The sequence below is a fragment of the Sphaerodactylus townsendi genome, linkage group LG15 (genome assembly GCF_021028975.2).
Source record: "Sphaerodactylus townsendi isolate TG3544 linkage group LG15, MPM_Stown_v2.3, whole genome shotgun sequence".
Lineage (NCBI taxonomy): Eukaryota > Metazoa > Chordata > Lepidosauria > Squamata > Sphaerodactylidae > Sphaerodactylus > Sphaerodactylus townsendi.
The window spans coordinates 33,026,340-33,047,370 of NC_059439.1; the positions used below are offsets into that span (position 1 = coordinate 33,026,340).

General features: G+C 46.6%; 2 protein-coding genes across 4 annotated transcripts in view; one reads left to right on the plus strand and one right to left on the minus strand.

Annotated features, from left to right (window-relative positions):
* Positions 1-42: 42 nt before the first annotated feature.
* Positions 43-12,221, plus strand: LOC125445358 (O-sialoglycoprotein endopeptidase). 2 transcript variants are annotated; one of them, XM_048518408.1, is made up of 13 exons: positions 43-285; positions 1,241-1,368; positions 2,578-2,697; positions 3,564-3,739; positions 4,156-4,251; positions 5,255-5,304; positions 6,566-6,644; positions 6,746-6,811; positions 8,677-8,767; positions 10,397-10,472; positions 10,915-11,013; positions 11,911-11,951; positions 12,043-12,221. In XM_048518408.1, the coding sequence occupies exons 2-13, from the start codon at positions 1,254-1,256 to the stop codon at positions 12,066-12,068; spliced, it is 1,035 nt and encodes a 344-aa protein (XP_048374365.1). In that variant the 5' UTR covers positions 43-285; positions 1,241-1,253; the 3' UTR covers positions 12,069-12,221. The 2 variants fall into 2 exon arrangements, with proteins under 2 accessions (XP_048374365.1, XP_048374366.1); XM_048518409.1 differs by lacking the exon at positions 11,911-11,951 and having other exon boundaries at positions 46-285.
* Positions 12,222-13,317: 1,096 nt separating this feature from the next.
* The window catches only part of LOC125444723 (solute carrier family 12 member 3-like), a 30,163-nt gene continuing 22,449 nt past the window's right edge, over positions 13,318-21,031 (minus strand). The window contains exons 19-25 of one of the 2 annotated variants that reach the window (XM_048517344.1): positions 20,136-20,186; positions 18,649-18,753; positions 17,863-17,974; positions 16,144-16,230; positions 15,128-15,263; positions 14,741-14,808; positions 13,318-13,790 (exon numbers count right to left, since the gene is read on the minus strand). In XM_048517344.1, the coding sequence (XP_048373301.1) occupies positions 13,649-13,790; positions 14,741-14,808; positions 15,128-15,263; positions 16,144-16,230; positions 17,863-17,974; positions 18,649-18,753; positions 20,136-20,186 (701 nt within the window). In that variant the 3' untranslated portion in view covers positions 13,318-13,648. Of the gene's footprint in view, positions 13,791-14,740; positions 14,809-15,127; positions 15,264-16,143; positions 16,231-17,862; positions 17,975-18,648; positions 18,765-20,135; positions 20,187-21,031 lie in introns of both variants that reach the window. The other variant, XM_048517345.1, reaches the window with a different exon arrangement.

Below are 21,031 nucleotides of genomic sequence, written 5' to 3' on the forward strand. Positions count from 1 at the left end.
CCAATGACAACCGGAAGTGAAGATGAAAACTTCTCTTCTTGGTCTCTATGGGTTTTTCCTCCCTCGCCCATTCTGGAGCGGCGGGGGGCTGCAGTTTAACTCTTTCCCGTCCGCGTCCCCCTTTCGTGGTGCAAAAAGGGGTTTCTCCTTCCTCCCATCCCGATCAGCGGAAAAGCAGGTCTGTCCCATTCAGTTTAATGGGATTTGCTGCCCCGTTCCATTCAATGGGATTTCCTTGAAGCGGAGACTTTCAGCCCCGGCGACGCAACAGAGCTTGCAAAAGGGGTAAGAAGTTGATGGGGGTGGACGCCCAGGCGACAAAGTCCGAATGCAGCTTGCAAAGTGCTTTTTTGCTTTGCTTAAATATGGGTACAGCGCCTAAAACCTTTTGGCATGCACGTTCATGCTTGCAATGGGTCAGCCCCCTAAGTCCATAGCGATCAAGGCAGGGACGTAGGTATAGATTTTTTATGGGGGGGTGGGGGTTCGGGGTGGGGTGGGGCTACACCCCACCCGCCTCTAGGGCATGGCCACGTCTCCCCAAGCCCCGCCCCTCGCCTAGCGCTTATAAAAGCATCCCAATGAAAACAAGGGAGAATGGGGCACTCCCTTTGGGAGTCCATAGCTTTGGACCCCCTGGACCAAACTTCACAAAACGTGGGTGGTATCAATAGGAGATTCTCCTGATAATACATCCCAGGTTTGGTGAAGTTTGGTTCAGGGGGTCCAAAGTTATGGACTCTCAAAGGTGTAGCCCCCATCTTCTATTAGCTCCCATTGAAACAATGGGGGACCCCCTTTGGGAGTCCATAACTTTGGACCCCCTGAACCAAACCTCACCAAACCCGGGTAGTATCATCAGGAGAGTCCCCCAAACAATCTCTGAAAGTTTGGTGCGGCTATGCACCCCCTGCAGGCCAAAAACTGAAAAAGCACTAAAATGTTTTAAAAACCCACAAACGGGTGGGCGGAGCTTCGGACATGAATGAGGGGGTTCAAACCCGAGAACCCCCCCCCCTTACCTATGTCCATGGATCAAGGGTCGTGTTTCTGGGGGGCAGAGCATCTTTATGTATGTAGGAGGGCTCAGGACCCATGATCCTTGGCATTCCCCGCCCCAGATGGGCAAGAACTTTTCGCTTGTGCCCCTCCTCACTCTGAGTCACAAAACTCCGTTCCTTTCCCATTTGATTGGGCCTCCTGAAATGGGATCAAGATGATCTCTCCTTCTGCTTTCCAGGAGGGAAGTGGCGATGCCTGTGGTTATTGGCTTTGAGGGGAGCGCCAACAAGATCGGTGTGGGGATCGTGCGCGATGGGGAAGTCCTCAGCAACCCCCGGCGGACGTACATCACTCCTCCGGGTCAAGGTAAGAGTCACGTCGCACACAATTTGGAACACTGTTCCGAACGAGGCCATCAAAATTCTCCAACGTGAATAAGCTGAGCTTGGCAGTCTTTTATATGAACGAGGCGTGTTCGCACAACTGTCTGGAATTTATTGTGTCTTTGGCCTCTTCCGCACATGCAGAATAATGCACTTTCAATCCACTTTCAATGCACTTTGCAGCTGTGCGGAATAGCAAAATCCACTTGCAAACAATTGCGTGAAAGTGGACTGAAAGTGCATTATTCTGCATGTGCGGAAGGGGCCTTTAGCCCATCTTGTTGCACAAATTATTTTGTGTTTGCTTGTTGCGGGGAGGAGCGTGGGGTTACGAAGGATATCATCGACCTCCTCCGTGGCTTCTGAAATGTCCAGGGATGAGGCCACAGTTTCAAGAATATCTTCTCAATCCTAAGGCCTAGAAACTTGCTTTTGAGGGGGAAATAAAAAATGAGGAATGGCTATGCTCCTTAGGACGCTGAAACATTGGCATCTTAGCAAGTGCAAAATCCTATATAAATCCTCCCTTGGCGTAGGAGGTTAAGAGCTCGTGTATCTAATCTGGAGGACCCGGGTTTGATTCCCAGCTCTGCCGCCTGAGCTGTGGAGACTTATCTGGGGAATTCAGATTAGCCTGTGCACTCCCACACACGCCAGCTGGGTGACCTTGGGCTAGTCACAGCTTCTCGGAGCTCTCTCAGCCCTACCTACCTCACAGGGTGTTTGTTGTGAGGGGGGAAGGGCGAGGAGATTGTCTGCCCCTTTGAGTCTCCTGCAGGAGAGAAAGGGGGGATATAAATCCAAACTCTCTTCTTCTCTTCTCTTCTTACGCCATGTGAGTTTTGCGTGCATTCAGAGCATATGCACAAATGCAGACTTTGCTTTCATGGATCTGAAGTCCTGTTCCCACCTATATACATCACATGGATGCTAAAATCATATAATAATAATAATAATAATATTAATATTAATAATAATAATAATAATAATAATAATAATAATAATAATAATAATAATAATAATAATAATAATAATAACCTGGTTCCCCAGATAAGCCTCCACAGCTCAAGTGGCAGAGTGGGGAATCAAACCCAGTTCTCCAGATTAGAGTGCACCTCTCAACCACTACACCACGCTGACTCTCTAAGGAGCTTGTGCTGTCTGAGATTTGCAGCTCTCTTTCTTCATCTAGGTTTCCTGCCAGGTGATACGGCACGTCACCACCGGTCCTGCGTCCTGGCCATCTTACAGGAGGCGCTGCAGGAGGCTGGGCTGAAGCCCGCAGACATTGACGCCGTGGCTTTCACTAAAGGTGAGTCCACGAGTGACTTCCAATGAGGATGGGACTTAGCCTGGCTGTGGTGGATTGTTGAAGTAGAGGACCATCTTGGGGACTCTGTCGACCAAGGGTGTGAGGTGGCTTTTTAATGAAAAGGTTCACGAGGCAGTTGGGGCTGTTCGGTTTAAACGAGAAATGACTTGGAGGCGACGTGATTGAAGAGTTCAAGAGCCGAGAGAAGAAATACAGAAAAATAAAGACTTGGTTCATCCAATTAACTGGCAGCAGATACTATTTTATAGTTATTTATTTTATATACAAAATTCATATCTGCCCTCACAAGGGCCACCTAGACAATGAACAATTGACAATTTACATGATGAAATCACATTTTAAAACCATTAAAATCAGTCCACCCATGAATCAATCGATGAAATTTGTTTCCTTGAGAAGTACTGAGACAGTCCTTAGTTTACATGACTGAAATTATTTTGCAAAGAGTAGACCTGCTGACAGCTGCAGCAACTAAGAATGGAGCCCCCATGTTCAGAAGTAGGTTATCTGTTAGATGCATGCAAGCTTTGTAGATCACTGCTGGACTGGCTGACTTAAAGTTAGAGAAAAGCGGGATATAAATCCAAACTCCTCCTATTCTTCCATGTGAAGCCTGCTGGATGACCTTGAGCTAGTCACAGTTCTCTCAGAACTCTCTCAGCCCCACCTGCCTCACAAGGTGTCTGTTGTGGGGAGAGGAAGGGGGAGAGTTTGTAAGCCCCTTTGAGACTCATTACAGGAGAGAAAGGCAGTGTATAAATTCTTCTGCTGTTGTGCATACAGAAACAAAAGGAAGATTATTCGCTTTTCTGGTGGTACCTTCTGATGTTCAGTCTCTTCCCCAGGTCCAGGAATGGGTGCCCCTTTGGTGACAGTGGCCGTGGTAGCCCGTACCGTGGCTCAGCTGTGGGGGAAGCCTTTGCTGGGGGTGAACCACTGTGTGGGCCACATCGAGATGGGGCGGCTGGTGACCGGTGCCCAGAACCCGACAGTGCTGTATGTCAGCGGTGGGAACACTCAGGTAGGCATGAGGATGTCTCTTCTCGATGACTCTGGCTCTCTTGAAGGTTTTGGTGTGGTAATGGGGAGACCTGGGTCCACTCTGCCATGAAGCTCACTAACTTTGGGCAAGTCTCTTCCTATCCTACCTCACAGGTTTGTTCTAATGATCTAACGGAAGAGAGGACCGTGTACTTTGGCCCGAGTTAAGCCTTTTCCATACGACAATGACCCCCTTCGTTTTCTTCCCTTGTGCCATGTTCCGTAGAGCAAAATACATCTTGTTAAGCGATTGGGCGACTTGTGGGAACCATGTGTTGGCCACCATTTTGTTTGGTGTGAGAGGCAGAGGGTTTATGGGAGGGGGGGAGACAGGGAAGACCTCTGGGTTTCTTTCCTGAAGGAAGTGCATTTTTGTCTCTGTTTCTTTCCCCACAGGTCATTGCATATTCGGAACACCGCTACCGAATATTCGGAGAGACCATAGACATCGCTGTCGGCAACTGCCTGGACCGCTTTGCCCGGGTGCTGAAGGTGAACCTGCCGGAAGAGTCGTGCGGTGAATTCCTGAGCAGAGCGGCCCACTCAGTCACCAAACTCAGTCCCTCTCAGTCTAGCCTACCTCACAGGGCTGGTGTGAAGACAAAATGGGGGAAGGGGAGCCGTATATGCTGTCCCAAATATTTTTGGAGCAAGGATTGGATAGAAATGTGCAGATTGGGGTCCATAAACATGGTCACTATGGTACCTGCTAACTGTTTTTCTAGTACCCTCCAAATGCTGGGTGGGGCTACCTGGGTCTTCCACCCAGTAAGGCCTGTGATTGGCTCTTGGAGATTTGATTGACTCTACAGATATTTATAAACATTACTTCAGCAGCAGCTGCCAGCCCTGCATAAGAATCTTTCCTGTGTGGCTGAGAGGAAGGTGCGGCAGCCATTTTGTGGCTCAGCCTGCCATGAATTCAGCATTCCAAAGGTGCCCGAAGGCTCAAAATGGCTACCCTGCTACACATAGGTGTAATGTTCACACTTATCACACAAGAGCAACTTTGCTGCATGAGAGAAAGATGAAAAAGGGGAAAGAAATACATGAGTAAGGAAGAGCCAGTGGCTGAGTGCTGCTTTAGTTTATTTCAATATAAAATCCGTAAAAAAAAACCCTGTTAGATAGCATACTACCATCAACAAAAATCATCATTATAATCTAGCCTCATTTAAAGAGTTAGCTATTTGCTTACATAGGCTACATGCCCTCGTAGGAAATGAAGATGTCAAACTAAATGTTTTTCTGGAAACCCATCTACTGTTTCTCTTCTTGGTGGCTAAGTTTCCATATGAATTAGGGGCTGGGTGGGGGGAGAAGAGCAGAGAAAATTATCCAGTAAGGCGGGGAAGAGAGAGTAGGGGAAGAAGACAGATATTTGGGGGATCCAGTTCAGAGGGATGCTTTTGGTTTAGAAGCGAACAAGGGAATCTGACCACAGCTTCAAAGGCCTTTGGGAATTCTCCTAACAACGTTGCGTCTCTTGCCGTAGATCTCAAACGATCCCAGCCCGGGCTACAACATCGAGCAGATGGCCAAGAAGTGAGTAAAGAGGAAAATGTAGAAAGTAGCTCAACTTTGCACCGTTTTCTTCCCTAACTCCTAGAACTTTGGGGATACCTGGTGAAATTAAGAGACAGCAGATTCAAAACGGACAGCAGATTCAAAACGGTTAATCGTATAAAACTATACGATTAACCTATAAAACTCACTCCCATGTGACGGCTGCCAGTTTAGGTGGCTTTAAAAGAGGATCGGATAAATTCACAGAGGGTGTGTCCATTGATCCTATGAACCTGCCTTGAGATAAAATGAGGTTGACGCATTTCCCCACGGCTGTGATGTCGGGAACATTTTCAGCGTTTTTTTTAGTTGGTTAAAAAGGGAAGAAAGAGATCTTGAAACCAAATTCCGTAGGAAATTCCCAGCTCTGAGAGGGAAGGGGGGGGGGGGTTAATGCTCTCTCCTACCTTCACGTGGAACCTCATGGAGCAGAGGGGTAAGCTGCAGTCTGAGCGCTGCTGACGATCTGAGTTCGATCCCGACGCTAGTCAGGTTCAGGTAACTGACTCAAAGTTGGCTCAGCCTTCCACCCTTCCAACGTTGGTCAAAGGAGGACTCTGCTTGCTGGGGGTAAAGTGTAGATGACTAGGGGAGGAAATGGCAAACCATCCTGTAAACACAGTCTGCCTAGTAAACGTTGTGATATTACACAAGAGCTTTTGGGACTCTTTAGTTTGGAGAGGAGATGTCTGAGGGGGGATATGATTGAAGTCTATAAAATTATGCATGGGGTAGAAAATGTGGACAGAGAGAAATTTTTCTCTCTTTTTCACAATACTAGAACCAGGGGGCATTCATTGAAAATGCTGGGGGGAAGAATTAGGACTAATAAAAGGAAACACTTCTTCACGCAACGTGTGATTGGTGTCTGGAATATGCTGCCACAGGAGGTGGTGACGGCCACTAACCTGGATAGCTTTAAAAGGGGCTTGGACAGATTTATGGAGGAGAAGTCGATCTATGGCTCCCAATCTTGATCCTCCTTGATCTCAGATTGCAAATGCCTTAGCAGACCAGGTACTCAGGAGCAGCAGCAGCAGAAGGCCGTTGCTTTCACATCCTGCATGTGAGCTCCCAAAGGCACCTGATGGGCCACTGCGAGTAGCAGAGTGCTGGACTAGATGGACTCTGGTCTGATCCAGCTGGCTTGTTCTTATGTTCTTATGTACATAATCCCTTGGGTCAGTAATTATCTGATGCTTGCTCAGGGGGCTGTCTTTACCTTTACCTCCCTTTGCAGGGGTCAAAAGCTGGTTGAACTTCCATATACAGTGAAAGGCATGGACGTCTCTTTCTCTGGGATCCTGTCCCACATAGAGGTAAGGTCTTCACGAGTGTGACAATTTTTGCAGTTACTGCCTCTCAAAGGCAGAGGAAAACCTTCACAGAAAACATCCCTCTCTCTTTCCCTTTGGTACAGGATGTGGCCCACAGAATGCTCGCCGCACGGGAATGCACACCTGAGGACCTCTGCTTCTCCCTACAGGTGAGAACCCACCATCTGCCATGGGACCGGCAGGCTTGCAACAGGTCCCCAACACTGGGTATCTCGGTGCTGAAAGAAGCACCCCTTGTTCCTCTGCTGTGTGGTTGTTTTGCCAGTTCAGTTTGGAGCGTGCTCAGACGAAGAACTAGTAGGCTACTTTGGGTTAGACCAGGGGTGTCAGACTTGTGGCCCTGCAGATGTTCATGAACTACAATTCCCATCAGTCCCTCCCAACATGAGCACTGGCAATACTGGCAAGGGCTGATGGGAATTGTAGTTCATGCACATCTGGAGGGCCACGAGTTTGACACCTGTGGGTTAGACTGTTGTTGGGAGAGGAAGGGAAAGGAGTTTGTAAGCAGCCTTGAGTCTCCTTACAGGAAAGGTGGGGTATAAATCCAAACTCTTCTTTTTTCTGTAGTATTATAGAATCAAAAAATCATATTGTATTGTCGAAGGCTTTCCCGGCCAGATTCAACCTGATTGCTCTGAGCTGTAGGGTTTTCGGCGCTAGCGTGGCCATGGTTCTGGTGGATCTTGTTCCCTGATAATGCCACGGTGTGTCACAGACTTCCCCTCTGTGATATTAATGCCTCCTGAAGACGCTCAGCACTAGCGGAGATGCAGGCGTAAGCTGCTAGGGAACAGCAAGATCCTACCTCAGGCTGCACGGGCTTTATTCCACGCAGCCTGGAAAACCCACCAGAACCATGTTGTATTTGTTTATTTATTAGATTTCATAGATCGCACACACACACACACACACACACACACACCCCGAAGGGCTCTGGGCCGTGTACAGGATAAAACCAATAAACTGAAAATCCCATAGTTAAAACCAAAGCATTTAATTAAATTTAACAACAACAACCCCCCCCCCAAAAAAAAAAACTAGCATCTGATGGCAACCCGAGAAGACTTCCTATCCCTCAGGGAGGGGACCGACACAGCACGAAATAGCTGGTGCGATGGTATGTGGAGGGTCTGTTTCACAGGCCCTGCAGAACTGTCCAAGGTCCTGCAGGGCTCTGGCGGCTGGAGGGAGAACATTTGACCATTTTGGTTGCCCTCCCCTGGACCCGTTCCAGCTTGTCAATATCCTTCTTGAATTGTGGTGCCCAGTAGTTAGGCAACCCTGAATGGAGTTTCACCCCTGTGCTCCCCCCGACCCCCACAATGGTAGAGGAACAAAGTACAGGCAGAATAATGCAGGAGGGGTGTAGGGCCCAGCAGCCAACATGGGGAGTCTTGGCACAGGTGGCTGTTTAGGCCAGTGGTGGCGAACCTATGGCACAGGTGCCAGAAGTGGCACTCAGAGCCCTCTATGTGGGTACGTGCAAACAGAGTTGCCCTCACTTCACACATCTAGGCTGGCCTGGGCCGTTGGGCTCGATTATTAGCATTAAACCAAAGACCTAGTTTTGGGGAAGCAGTGTAGGTAACCCTGTTAAGCGCTGTTAAACCCCACTGATTTTCATGCAAAGAACGAAAGCGTGACCTGGGAATAAGCTCGGTTGCTAGCAATGGGGCTTGCTTCTGAGTAAACCCTCCTTGGGTCGTGATTCACCCATTGGAAGAGTTGCACGGTTGCTTCAAAGCAAAGCCACCAACTACCACCAAGCTTACTCCCAAGCAACGCACGCCTCGGAGTCAACCGTTTTTTTCTAAACTAAAACCTCAGTATTCAGGTTAAATTGCCGTGTTGGCACTTTGCGATAAATAAATGGGTCTTGGGTTGCCATTTGGGCACTCGGGTCTCGAAAAGGTTCGCCACCACTGGTTTAGGCCATTCCAGACTTGGGCTTAAAGCAAACAGGTGCTGGGAAGTCACTTGTCTGTTTTCTCTCCCTCCTTCCCCTCTGCAGGAGACACTGTTCGCTATGCTAGTGGAGATCACAGAACGGGCCATGGCGCATACTGGCTCCCACGAGGCGCTGATTGTGGGCGGAGTCGGCTGTAGGTATAACCAGGCAGCCGTTGGGGAGAAGGCTGGAATCTCTGCCTTTCATGGTGCAGGTCTGAGAGCAGCAGGGGCGTAGTGGGTGAGAGCAGGTGCACTCTAACCTGGAGAACCGGGTTTGATTCCCTGCTCGGCCGCTTGAGCTGTGGAGGCTTATCTGGAGAACTAGATTAGCTTGTGCATTGCAATACACACCAGCTGGGTGATCTTGAGCTAGTCACAGTTCTTCGGAGCATTCTCAGCCCCACCCACCTCACAGGGTGTTTGTTGTGAGGGGGGAAGGGTAAGGAGTTTGTCAGCCCCTTTGAGTCTTCTATAGGAGAGAAAGGGGGAAGGGATATAAATCCAACTCTTCTTCTTCATGTGTTCACAGTGGCTGTAGAGCCGAGGAAGGCCCATCATCTTAGCTTCCATGTTGTTTGTTGCTTTTACAACCACTGGCAGCAGAGGCATTCCTCCCATTGGGCAAAGTGGGCAGTTGCCCAAGGCGCAGCCTTGTGGGGGGGGCGTAGGTTCGTTTGTGGGATTTTTTGTATTTTCAGTGTTTTTTCCATTTTTGGCCTGCAGTTTTTAGGCTAGCAGCACCAAAATTTCAGGGATTCTTTAGAAGACTCTCCTGATGATATCACCCAGGTTTGGTGAGATTTGGTTTAGGAAGTCCAAAGTTATGGACTCCCAAAGGGAGTGCCTCATCCCCCATTGTTTCCAATGGGAGCTAATAGGAGATGGGGGCTACACCTTTGAGGTTCCATAACTTTGGACCCCCTGAACCAAACTTCACCAAACCTGGGTGGTATCATCAGTAGGGTCTCACAAAGATGCTCTGAAATTTTGGTGCTGCTACCTTAAGAATTGTGCCCCTGACAGCAGGCACCCCTTAAATTTCCCCAGATTCTCCTTTTAAATCCACCCCCTTTCTGCCACTGCTTGTTTTCTTTCTTTCTTTTATTCTCTCAATGCCTAATAAAGGTTATTATTATTAAATCCATCCCCTTCGGCATGGATTTAAAGGGAGAATCTGATGTCCCTGGTTTAAACATTAAAAGTGATGCTGTTTCAGGGTGGGAGAGAATCCACCCCAAAACAGCATCACTTTCAATGTCGTTTAAACTGGGGACCCCAGATTCTCCCTTTAAGGTGGATTTAAAAGGAGAATCTGGGCTCCCTAGTTTAAACACCATTGAAAATAATGCTGTTTGGGGATGGATTCCAGCATCACTTGTTTAAACTAGGGAGCCCAGATTCTCCTTTGAAATCCATCTTAAAGGGAGAATCTGGGGTCCCCTGTTTAAATAACATTGAAAGTGATGCTGTTTTCCCCAATTGGGGGGATTGGATACAACACCATAAAATGTTTTCATAGCAGTAATAAAACATTTCGAAAGCATTTTGAAAATGTTTTCCAAAAAATATTTCTGCTGTGTTCAGATTTGTGAGTTGGGTCATGTTCTATAATGTGATGGTGACTGAAACAACCTGGTGGAAAAAATCATTGTTTGGTTACCGTGGGAGAGGTTGGCCGCCCATGGGGGGGGGGGGCATCAAACTCAGGTTTTGCCCAGGGCTCCAGTTTGCCCAGGTACGCCCCTGACTGGCAGGCCCTGCTCACTGTGTCTGTCCTTCAGGTAACGAGCGGCTGCAGGAAATGACGGCCATCATGTGCCGGGAAAGAGGAGCAAAGCTCTTTGCTACAGACGAGAGGTAAGACCCTGCCCCCCCCTCCCCTCAGTCTGAGCTTTCAGGAGCCAATGGGCATCATACAGTTGTTGGAATAATGCAGCTTATGGCGTGGAAAAATGGCTCGTGAAGGGTTTTTTCCATCCCAGAAGGCCAACTTTATTATCAAGTAAAATACAGCAGCGCAGACACACAGTGAGTGGAATGATCTGTTCTCCAAAGAGGCTGCCTGTCGCACCTCTGCACAGCGTCCCCTGCACAGCCTGGAAAACCCGCAACGGCCAGTTGATTTCGGCCGTGAAAACCTTCTAACGATGCAAGGAAAAACAAGTTTTGCTTCTAAAATCAGCGCTCTGTCGTGTTCAAGGAAAATCGGCCCTCAGCACCCAAGGCCCTTTTGAAAGACCGAAAGGGAGAATGCAACAGTTCCAGCTGCATCCAAACTGCGGGTTTTTTTTATATCCAGGTTCTGTATTGATAATGGAGCCATGATTGCACAAGCTGGCTGGGAGATGCTGCGGGCGGGGCAAGTTACACCGCTGGAGGATTCATGGATTACGCAGAGGTGATTTACGGCCTATTTCTTTTTGAAGTAAATGTGGGTGGGGATGACATCTCAGCCATTCAGAAAGAGGCGGTGTTGTATTTGATGTAGCTGGTCTGAGATCGGGAGATAAAGATTGCCTGTCTGTCTACAAAATGGAAATTTCCATCTTGTGGAGCCTCAATTAATCTCAGGGATGTGCAGAAAAGGGAGGGGGTTTAACCCTTCACACTCCTCTTGATTTTGCTATTTGAAACCACCACCTCCCCTTCCCCAATTATTAACGTTTTCGGGGGAAACGCTGTATTTTTAAAGATTTCTTTTAAAAGGCTAATAACAGAGATGGGAAACAGGTTTTGAATAGAAAACCCGAGTAGAGGTGGAAGGGTTAAAGCCCTTTCCACATTTCTGCTCAGCCCCAAGGCAAATTTATGCTGGGGTGCTGTGTGGTTTCCAGGCTGTATGGCCGTGTTCTAGCAGCATTCTCTCCTGACGTTTCGCCTGCATCTGTGGCTGGCATCTTCAGAGGATCTGATAGTAGGAATGGAAAGCCAGTGGAGTATATATACTGTGAGGTCAAAAGGTGAGGCCCTCTGAATAGAGTAGCCTGGTATGTGAGTCACAAAGAAGTCCATAGCCTGGGAGTAACAATGAAGATAGCAAGGTCAATAGGTGAATGGATCTGAATAGAAGTATCCTGGTCTTAGTTTCCTTTGATTGATATTGTGTATAGTTGTCCTGTGTTTGTGTGGAGCTGATTGTTTGCAGTTTGCATTTGTAGGTGCGATCATGTCTGGTTGCAAAGAACAGGTGGGTGTTTGGGTATAGGGGGCCATATCTTTGATTTGCAGTACCATGTTCTGATCGTGTAAATTTTCCATTTTGTACTTCTTGGTCTGAAAATTGTTTATGATGCAGGCTTTCCCTCGGTGGAAGAGTTAAATGTGACACAGGGAGAGGTCAGTAGCGTAATCTTGTAAAGGGATTGTGACGAGGACCAAAGATACAAGCCCTTGCCACACCAGACAATCTCTGCCCCTTTTTTTGCAGGTATCGTACAGATGAAGTGGAGGTGACGTGGTGCGATTAACCCCTTCACTTCAGGCGGAGAGCTACCGCATCGCAGTTGTAAGGGGAAAGTCGTGCAAACGTGGGAGCGAATTATCAGAATCCCAGTGGGAATTCCTGGGTGACAAATTCTGCTTGGAATAAATGCTCTTGTTTTGTAATGATGCTGGGTTGTTTTAGCCTAAGATAAAAGGCTGTGTGATGTGCGCGTAAAGAAAAATCTAGGGTGGGGTCTATTCTCTCTTGTTTTCAAAAGGCAAATGGGTGGAGGAAAGGAAGGCTGCGCCTATAAACTGCCCAGTTACTTTGTGCCGCTCTGTTGCTGTTTTCTGCTTTGCAAAATGGCAACAAGTACATAAACCCTCTTCGCCTGATTCTAAGATAGCTTTGACAGGAATGAACAGACCAAATTGGCACACTAACTTGGACTTATGTGTATATGACAATTGTAATAAATCATTCCAACAACATTTGTACAAAGTTATTTTTTCAATTATTTTTCATATAAATATTAACACAATTATACCAATACTAACCCTATTCTAATATCCTATTGATGAAAGTAATAAAGTGCAATACATTTATATAAAGTGCCAGTGTCAATAAAACAAAATCAATGTACAATTTTCATCATTTCATTTGTAAAGTGTGTATTCAAAAGTCCATATGAGATTTCAAATTGATGAGTTCCAAGAAATATTTCCATTTCCATTTTTAATGTGGTTCCCAGATGGAACTTCACAGATTCTCATCACGTATATTGTCAAGCAAATATTCAAAAGTCCACATGAGACTGCACAATGTTCAATTCCAAGGGAAATTTTATGTTTCCATTTTATATGATTCCCAAATGGAACTAGAATAGGGTTATTATTGGTATAATTGTGTTAATATTTATATGAAAAATAATTGAAAAAATAACTACAAATGTTGTTGGAATGATTTATTACAATTGTCATATACACATAAGTCCAAGTTAGTGTGCCAATTTGGTCTGTTCATTCCTGTCATATCATACTTGGCACGCTAGTTCCAATCTAAGATAGCTTTGTCATGCTGCCCCTCCCTAGGACAGCTGGATCTCTCTCCTTTGCTGTAGGACTTTAAGGAATACCCAAGGACCGTACCTAGTGGTCCCTGCAATTTGTTCAGCGTCTGCAAAAAAAGTTTCACCCGAGTTCAGAATACAAGAGAACAGCAGGGCGATTACAGCGCAAGAGAGGCAGAAGATTTAAATCAAGAGTCGCACCCCTATAATTAAACAACAGTATTCAAAATTTATTTCAATATTTACAGAAAGCCCTTCCTCACTTAGGCACAGGACTCAAGGAAGTCGATACAGTAGATAACAGTCCGCTGGGTAAAATCCAGGGGAAAAGCGGAAGAGAAAACTCAGCGGTCCCACACTGTGGTACATATCCTTTCCCTGCTTCTCACAGACTTCAAAAACGATCCGTTCCTTTGTTTTCATGCACCGCAGAGCCCCTATTGGTTGTTTGCAATATGTTTTCAGAATCATGTCCTTTCACGAAACTGGATGGGGCGTACTTATGTCCTGTGTGGTGCGCTCTTGAAATGGTGCTGCCCTCTACTGGCAGTAAAGTGTCAGCACGTCCTCCTGGTTACCCCGGATGAAGGCGAAGGGCGGGTGTAGGTTCTTGGAAACGGTTTCCAACCAGGCCATGTAGAGTGCGCTTGGGCAGGTCCCTTTTTGGACAACAGGGAGGCTCCTAGAAGATAGGGGGGGAAATGAGCAAAAAGCAGAAAGATCCTATCCTAGACTGAACCCACATAGCCTGCAAGGGCCCCCTCTGTTGTCTTAGAAGAAGAGGAGTTTGGATTTATTTATTTATTTATTTATATTTATTATTGCATTTTTATACCGCCCTCCCCCGCTTTCTCTCCTGTAAGGAGATTCAAAGAGGATACAATCTCCTTTCCCTTCCATCCCCCCGCAACAAACACCCGTGAGGTGGGTGGGGCTGAGAGAGCTCCGAAGAACTGTGACTAGCCCGAGATCACCCAGTTGGCATGTGTCGGGAGTGCACAAGCTAATCTAGTTCACCAGATAATCCTCCACAGCTCAAGTGGCAGAGTGGGGAATCAAACTCGGTTCTCCAGATTAGAGTGCATCTGCTCGTAATCACTACACCACGCTGCCTCTCTCAGAGCGCACCTGCTCTTAACCACTACCCCACGCTTACATCCTGGTTAATTATTTAAAACATTTATTAGCCGCCGTTTGTCCTTATGGAGCTTAAGGCAGCTTACCATATAGATAAAATACATAAAATAGGATGCATAAAATTCATAAAAAACCAAAAAATTAAGTTCATAATTTTAGTCTCAATTAATCAAATGTGATCCTAAAGAAAACTATCTTTAACCAATTCCTAAAGTCAGGGGGCCAAACACACCTCCCTGGGAAGGTTGTTCCATAATTGCGGGGCCAACCCAGAAATGGCCCTGTCTCAGTCTGCACCAGAGGAGCTCCTGTTATTGTTCGGAGGGTGTGGAGGATCTCACCCTGTAACCTGACTTCCCAAGCCGGAATGGCTTCCTCCGTTTACGTGTGAAACTGAGTTCAGAAGGAAATGAGGGGGTGGGGGTACGGTCTTTGTGGGAATTTGTTATATCGTCTAAACGTCTTGACCTCTCAGAACAGAAGAGGGGCACTTACATGACAATCAGGGCCGCGTTGCGTGAATGGTGCTGCAGGATCTCGTGAAGGTGAATGTACTGCTCCGTCTAGAAAATGGAGGAAGCAAAGAAAAGGATGACACATTTCTACTCAGACTAGTAGATCTGACATCACTTCCTGCCTGGTGCTGCCAACAGCAGATACCAAGGATCAAACCTGGAGTCCTCTGCATGCCAAGTATATGCTCTGCAGTGGAGGCACAACCCTGCCCCCTGCTAGACTGCATCATCCCAGCTACAACTCTACAGTCCTGCTCTTGTTCCTGTTCGTGGCAGGGGGTTGGACTTGTTGGCCCTTGTGGTCTCTTCCAACTCTATGGTTCTATGATTCTCTGCTCGTGAAACTCAAAACCTGGGAGCATGTCACCTTTTTCTTGTAGAGTCTGAGGGCTTCATCGGTGATTCTCCAGGGCTCGTCCTTTTTCACCTCTTCTGCGGTTTCTTGGCCTCTCTGAGCTTCGTTGTGGCGGAACGGGGCTATGAGGTCCTCAAACTCTTTGAGGCTGTGGGAAGATAGAAAGGGGGTCATGCCAGAAGTGGGAAAGAAGGTGTGGGGCTCAAAAGGGAGTTAAAGGGAAGTGGTCTTGTGATATGAGAAGGAGGAGGAGGAGGAGGTTTGGATGTTTACCCCACCTTTCTCTCCTGTAAGGAGACTCAAGGTGGCTTACAAGCTCCTTTCCCTTCCTCTCCCCACAACAGGCACCTTGTGAGGTAGGTGGGACTGAGAGAGTTCAGAGAGAACTGTGACTGAGCCAAGCAGGAATGTAGGAGTGGGGAACCAAATCTGGTTCACCTGACAAGGCTCCCCCACTCATATGGAGGAGTGGGGTATCAAACCTGGTTCTCCACATTAGGATCTACCTGCTCCTAACCACTAAGAGAGTGTGGCCCCAAGTCACCCAGCAAGTTCCAGGGCAGAAGAGGGGGCTTGAACCTGAGTTTTCCAGATCCTAGTCCAGTGGTGGCGAACCTTTGGCACTCCAGATGTTATGGACTACCATTCCCATCAGCCCCTGCCAGCATGGCCAATTGGCCATGCTGGTAGGGGCTGATGGGAGTTGTAGTCCATAACATCTGGAGTGCCAAAGGTTCGCCACCACAGCCCTAGTCTGACACCTTAACCATTACAGAGAGCTCTGTAAATTTGGGGGTACCTGTAGCTTTTCACCAGGGCCAACGCTCTCCTCAAACGGTCCATCCGTTTCGGAACAGGCTGTCTCAGTCTCATTAGTAATAAAATATATGGCCTGGCTCACGGACTTTGCTATGCTGGAGTTGTGATGGGGAGTGGGGCTGCAATGACGCCGTGTCCCTTTTCGATGGCTACTCGGGGGTTGTAAATAATGGAGGAATTGGAGTAGGGAAGGGGGCCCGAACGCTCACCTCGTCTCCTCTGGCTTCCTCCTCATTTCAGGCAGCACCACGACCTCGTTGAAGCCCAGGCGGAACTTGTTCAAAAGAAACTGGATCCTGGGAGTTGGAGGTTGGGGCAGGGAAGAAAAAGAGAGAAAAATGAGCTGCAAGTTTTTTCTCTGAGTGCTATAACCATGTGGAAAAATGGGTAGGTGGGTGAAGAGGCGTAGCTACAAGGGGACCAGGGAGTGTGTGTTGCACCGGGCGCGCACCTGGGGGGGCAGCTAACATTTCAGGTTTTGGTTTTTTGTGTTTTTTTGTGTGTGTTTTTTGCCTACAAAGGGCACAGTTGTTTTGTTTTTTGTATTTTTTTGTGTTTTTCAGTTTTTTGCCTGCAAAGGGCACAGTTGTTTTGTTTTTTGTATTTTTTTGTGTTTTTCAGTTTTTTGCCTGCAAAGGGCACAGTTGTTTTGTTTTTTGTATTTTTTTGTGTTTTTCAGTTTTTTGCCTGCAAAGGGCACAGTTGTTTTGTTTTTTGTATTTTTTTGTGTTTTTCAGGTTTTTGCCTGCAAAGGGCACAGTTGTTTTGTTTTTTGTATTTTTTTGTGTTTTTCAGTTTTTTGCCTGCAAAGGGCACAGTTGTTTTGTTTTTTGTATTTTTTTGTGTTTTTCAGGTTTTTTGCCTGCAAAGGGCACAGTAGTTTTCTTTTTTGTGTTTTTTGTGTTTTTCAGTTTTTTGCCTGCAAAAGGCACAGTTGTTTTGTTTTTTGTATTTTTTTGTGTTTTTCATTTTTTTTGCCTGCAAAGGGCACAGTTGTTTTGTTTTTTTGTGTTTTTGTGTGTTTTTCAGTTTTTTTGCCTGCAAAGGGCACAGTTGTTTTCTTTTTTGTATTTTTTGTGTTTTTCAATTTTTTGCCGGCAAAGGGCACAGTTGTTTTCTTTTTTTGTATTTTTTTGTGTTTTTCAGGTTTTTGCCTGCAAAGGGCACAGTTGTTTTGTTTTTTGTATTTGTTTGTGTTTTTCAGGTTTTTTGCCTGCAAAGGGCACAGTTGTTTTGTTTTTTGTATTTGTTTGTGTTTTTCAGGTTTTTTGCCTGCAAAGGGCACAGTTGTTTTGTTTTTTGTATTTTTTTGTGTTTTTCAGTTTTTTGCCTGCAAAGGGCACAGTTGTTAGGCTAGCAGCACCAGAATTTCAGGGAGTTTTGCGGGGGACTCTCCTGATGATACCACCCAAGTTAGGTGAGGTTTGGTTCAGGGGGTCCATTCCCCATTGTTTCCAATGGGAGCCAATAGGAGATGGGGCTACACCTTGGAGAGTCCATAACTTTGGACCCCCTGAACCAAACCTCACCAAACCTGGCTGGTATCATCAGGATAGTCTCCTAAAGACACCCTAAAAGTTTGGTACTGCTAGCCTAAAAACTGCGCCCCCTGCAGGCTTAAAACTGGAAAAACACTAAAAAATACAAACGAACATGGGGGGCAGCAAAACTCAGATTTTGCACTTCGCTAGCTATGCCTCTGGGTGGGTGGCAGCTGATTTAAATAAGCAGATCATTCTTACCCTGAAAACAAAATATTTCAAAACCTGATGGTTGGAAATATTTCACTTTAAAGCAAATGTTTCTGAATTTTGTGAGCTCACTCGTTGCCCCCGCCATGCCCCCGGAATGCCTCCGCGTACCCCCCACTCCCTTGGCACTGTGCCTCTGTGGTGGGCCCTTCACACCCATACACCCCAAGCTCTTACTCTTCTCTTTGCTGTTCAGCATTGGACAGCTGACCACTGATGAAGACGCGGACTTTGCAACGGCTCCAACGTTTTCGGCGGGTGAGGAGGTAGGGGATGAGAAGGGTCAGTCCTGTGAGGACAGGAGAAGGAAATCATTGGTCAGGGCAAGGTTGGCTCGAACATCGAGAATTTTCTTCTGGCTTGCAGATAAGCTGACCAAGCGGCCTTGGCGCAAGCTGAACGCCGCCATTTTGAGCAGCGACCAAACCCAAGTTTAAGGCCCTCATCTCCAGTTGGCGGAAGAATGTTGGGAAGGATTTTGCTGCTAGGTAGGAGGGGTCTCGATGAAACGAGATATAGGGTCACCAACCTCCATGTGAGGTCTAAGGATCTCTAGGGATCTCCCAGAATTACGACAGAACTCCAGATGACAGAAATCAATTCCTCTGGAGAAAATGGCTACAGTGGAGGAGTGGACTCTATGGTTTTGTATCTCACTGAGGTCCCCTGCCCTCTACAGACTCAATCCCAAAATGTCCAGGAATTTCCCAACTCAGAGCTGGTGACCGACAGCATATGCCATAGAGATGCAAGGCACAGAATTCCCCCAGTCAGGGCCATGGCCCTGGAACATATATGCGACTTTCCAGTTTAGGACCACCAGCATTGGATGCGCGTCACGGTAGCCTTGACTCTACGGTACTGGCTACAATTTCAGCTCACAGATGAAAGGAAAACGGGGCTCTAAGGCCTCCTCCACTCCACTAGAGGGCGCTAACTCAATGAGGAACGAAAGGCACGTACCGCCATCGTCGAACAGCCAGTATATGTCAACGGTTTTCTTCTTCTGCTTGCCCTGGAACACTGTCTCCGTGAGCTTATCCGCACCAACGACCTTGAATATCTCATCTGGACAGGAGGGAAAGCAAATCAGACATTTTAGCAATGCCTTCCTGCAATGCCCCACCCACGTCAAGCAGCTAGTCCTCATTTTACATTGTAAATGCTTTTTACGTTTATTGTACACCGCCCAGAGCCCTCCGGGGGTTGGGCGGTCTATCAAGTCTAATAAACAAACAAACAAATAAATAAATAAATTTTCCAAGCTTTTCCTGACTGAACCTGGGAAACCATGGGTCAAAGGCTCTCTCTGCTATTGAAGAAAGACAATGAAAATAATATCCAAAGGGTTGAATTCTTTATGATGGCAAGAGACAGTAAATGCAAGGGGTGGTGGTGTTACATTTTCTAAGTCCATTTACAGTCATTGTGATAAGCATGTGTAACCCCCATGCTCAGAATGGGTTGACCCAGTAAGGGGTGGAGACTCAAAGCAGCAGAAGGCTGCAGAGCTCATTTGGAGGAGACAAGGCTACCAAACTCGGACCTTGGTTGTATAAGCCCTTAACACCTTGTTAAGGTAACTGCAATGTTGTTGGGAACTACTGGGAAGGTAGTAAGGTTGTAAATGTTGGAGTTTATTGTTTCAGGGTTTTTTATGTTTGTAATGGGTGAGAGTTCTCCTGGAAACCTTCATCATGTTGAAGCCTGTTCAATCAAGCCCTTGGAGTCTTCAGGAGCCAACCCACTTGCAAAGAAGAATTGGACTTGGCAGTATCAGTAGACTGTAAATATAAGGACTTGAAAATGCAACCTGAACAGGACCTTGAAGTGTGATGTTAAATGTTGATGTTATATGTTAAGAAAGTAAACCATTTTGGTTTTTTTTAATTGTTGTTGCAGACTCATTCCAAGTTCTGCCTCACAGAACCCACAGATAGAGGTTACACATGCACCACTAGATTTAAAAGTGGGATTTTCTAGCAAAACTGACCTCTCAGTATCTTTTCTTCATAACTGGTCACGGTTTAATCCAGACAAGCCTAATCCAGTCTCGTAATCTTTACTAACACAGCACATTCCAGCCAGTCTATGCTATTTTACCCAAGTTTCCCTTGTTTAGTCTCCTATATATCTTCACAGTGGCTTATTTTTCTTCCACACAGGCTGAGTAAGAGGGTAGCCAGAGGTTCCTTCCGCACATGCGGAATAATGCACCTTCAATCCACTTCCAAAGCACTTTGGAACTGGATTTTTACTTTGCGGAACAGCAAGATCCACTTGCAAACAATTGTGAAAGTGGATTGAAAATGCATTATTTTGCATGTGCGGAAGGGGCCAGAAAGCCATCCAGGGAGCCTTGCGTGGGGGGGGGGGATGCTTCTCACTCTGCCTCCTGCCATCTATCCCATTATCCCCGTTCCAGAACAACTTAGATGTCTCTGACTCACATCTAGTCTCCTGGCCCAGAGCGCCTTCGGAATCCTCAAAGCCCAAGTTCACTGTTGGGGGAAAGAGATCCAGACAGGATTAGTGAAAAAATAAACAAGGAAAACAAAATCCTGCATCCGGGCAATCCAAAATCCTGAGATTGGAAGGTGTGCGATCTGCAGCATTTGGGCCTAATCTCCCCCTTCTTCATGCATAATTTGTCCTGTATTTTTAAGAACATAAGAACTAGCCTGCTGGATCAGACCAGAGTCCACCTAGTCCAGCATTCTGTTACTCGCAGTGGCCCACCAGGTGCCTTGGGGAGCTCACCTGCAGGATGTTAATTTTATGTAATTAACCCAGGAAATAGCGCAGCACACCGGCTGGCTGGTAGTGAAAACGTCAACAATTATAGTCAAATGAACAATCTACTATAGTCTCAAAACTCAAATGTATCTTATTGACATAAGTTCTTAAGCTGTTGGTACAATTTTACATAGTAACGTACTGAGATGCATCACAAATCCTAAATATAAAGAGGTATTGTTCATAAGAAGCTAGATTCCTTATTCAGTGCTATATATCTAAAACAGCAGAAAGCAAAAAGCAAACCGCAAAAGTCCATTAACAGAGTGCGGTGCCAGCAATATCTTGCCAAAGAGATTTACACTGTGCAGTCCCGTTAGGTCAAGAATATATGAAAATGCTGGACATTAATACCTATTGGTCAGTTTTTATTTTGTACACTACTGCATACAAGTTCCTTGATAGGAAACATAAAAATCGCCCTCGCCCTATCCGGGGGCGTACTGCCCAGGGGGACGTATGGGGTCAAATATCTCCGGGCTGCAGCCATTTAGTCAAATGGGGGCAGAAAATCGCCCCCCCACACACACCCTTCCTCCTACCCCCTTGG

Coding starts and splice junctions, on each gene's coding strand:
- LOC125445358 (XM_048518408.1), top strand. CDS start 1,254: ATGCCTGTGGTTATTGGCTTTGAGGGGAGCGCCAACAAGATCGGTGTG. Junction 8,768..10,396: donor GATTGTGGGCGGAGTCGGCT/GTAGGTATAACC, acceptor TCTGTCCTTCAG/GTAACGAGCGGCTGCAGGAA. Junction 10,473..10,914: donor CTCTTTGCTACAGACGAGAG/GTAAGACCCTGC, acceptor TTTTATATCCAG/GTTCTGTATTGATAATGGAG.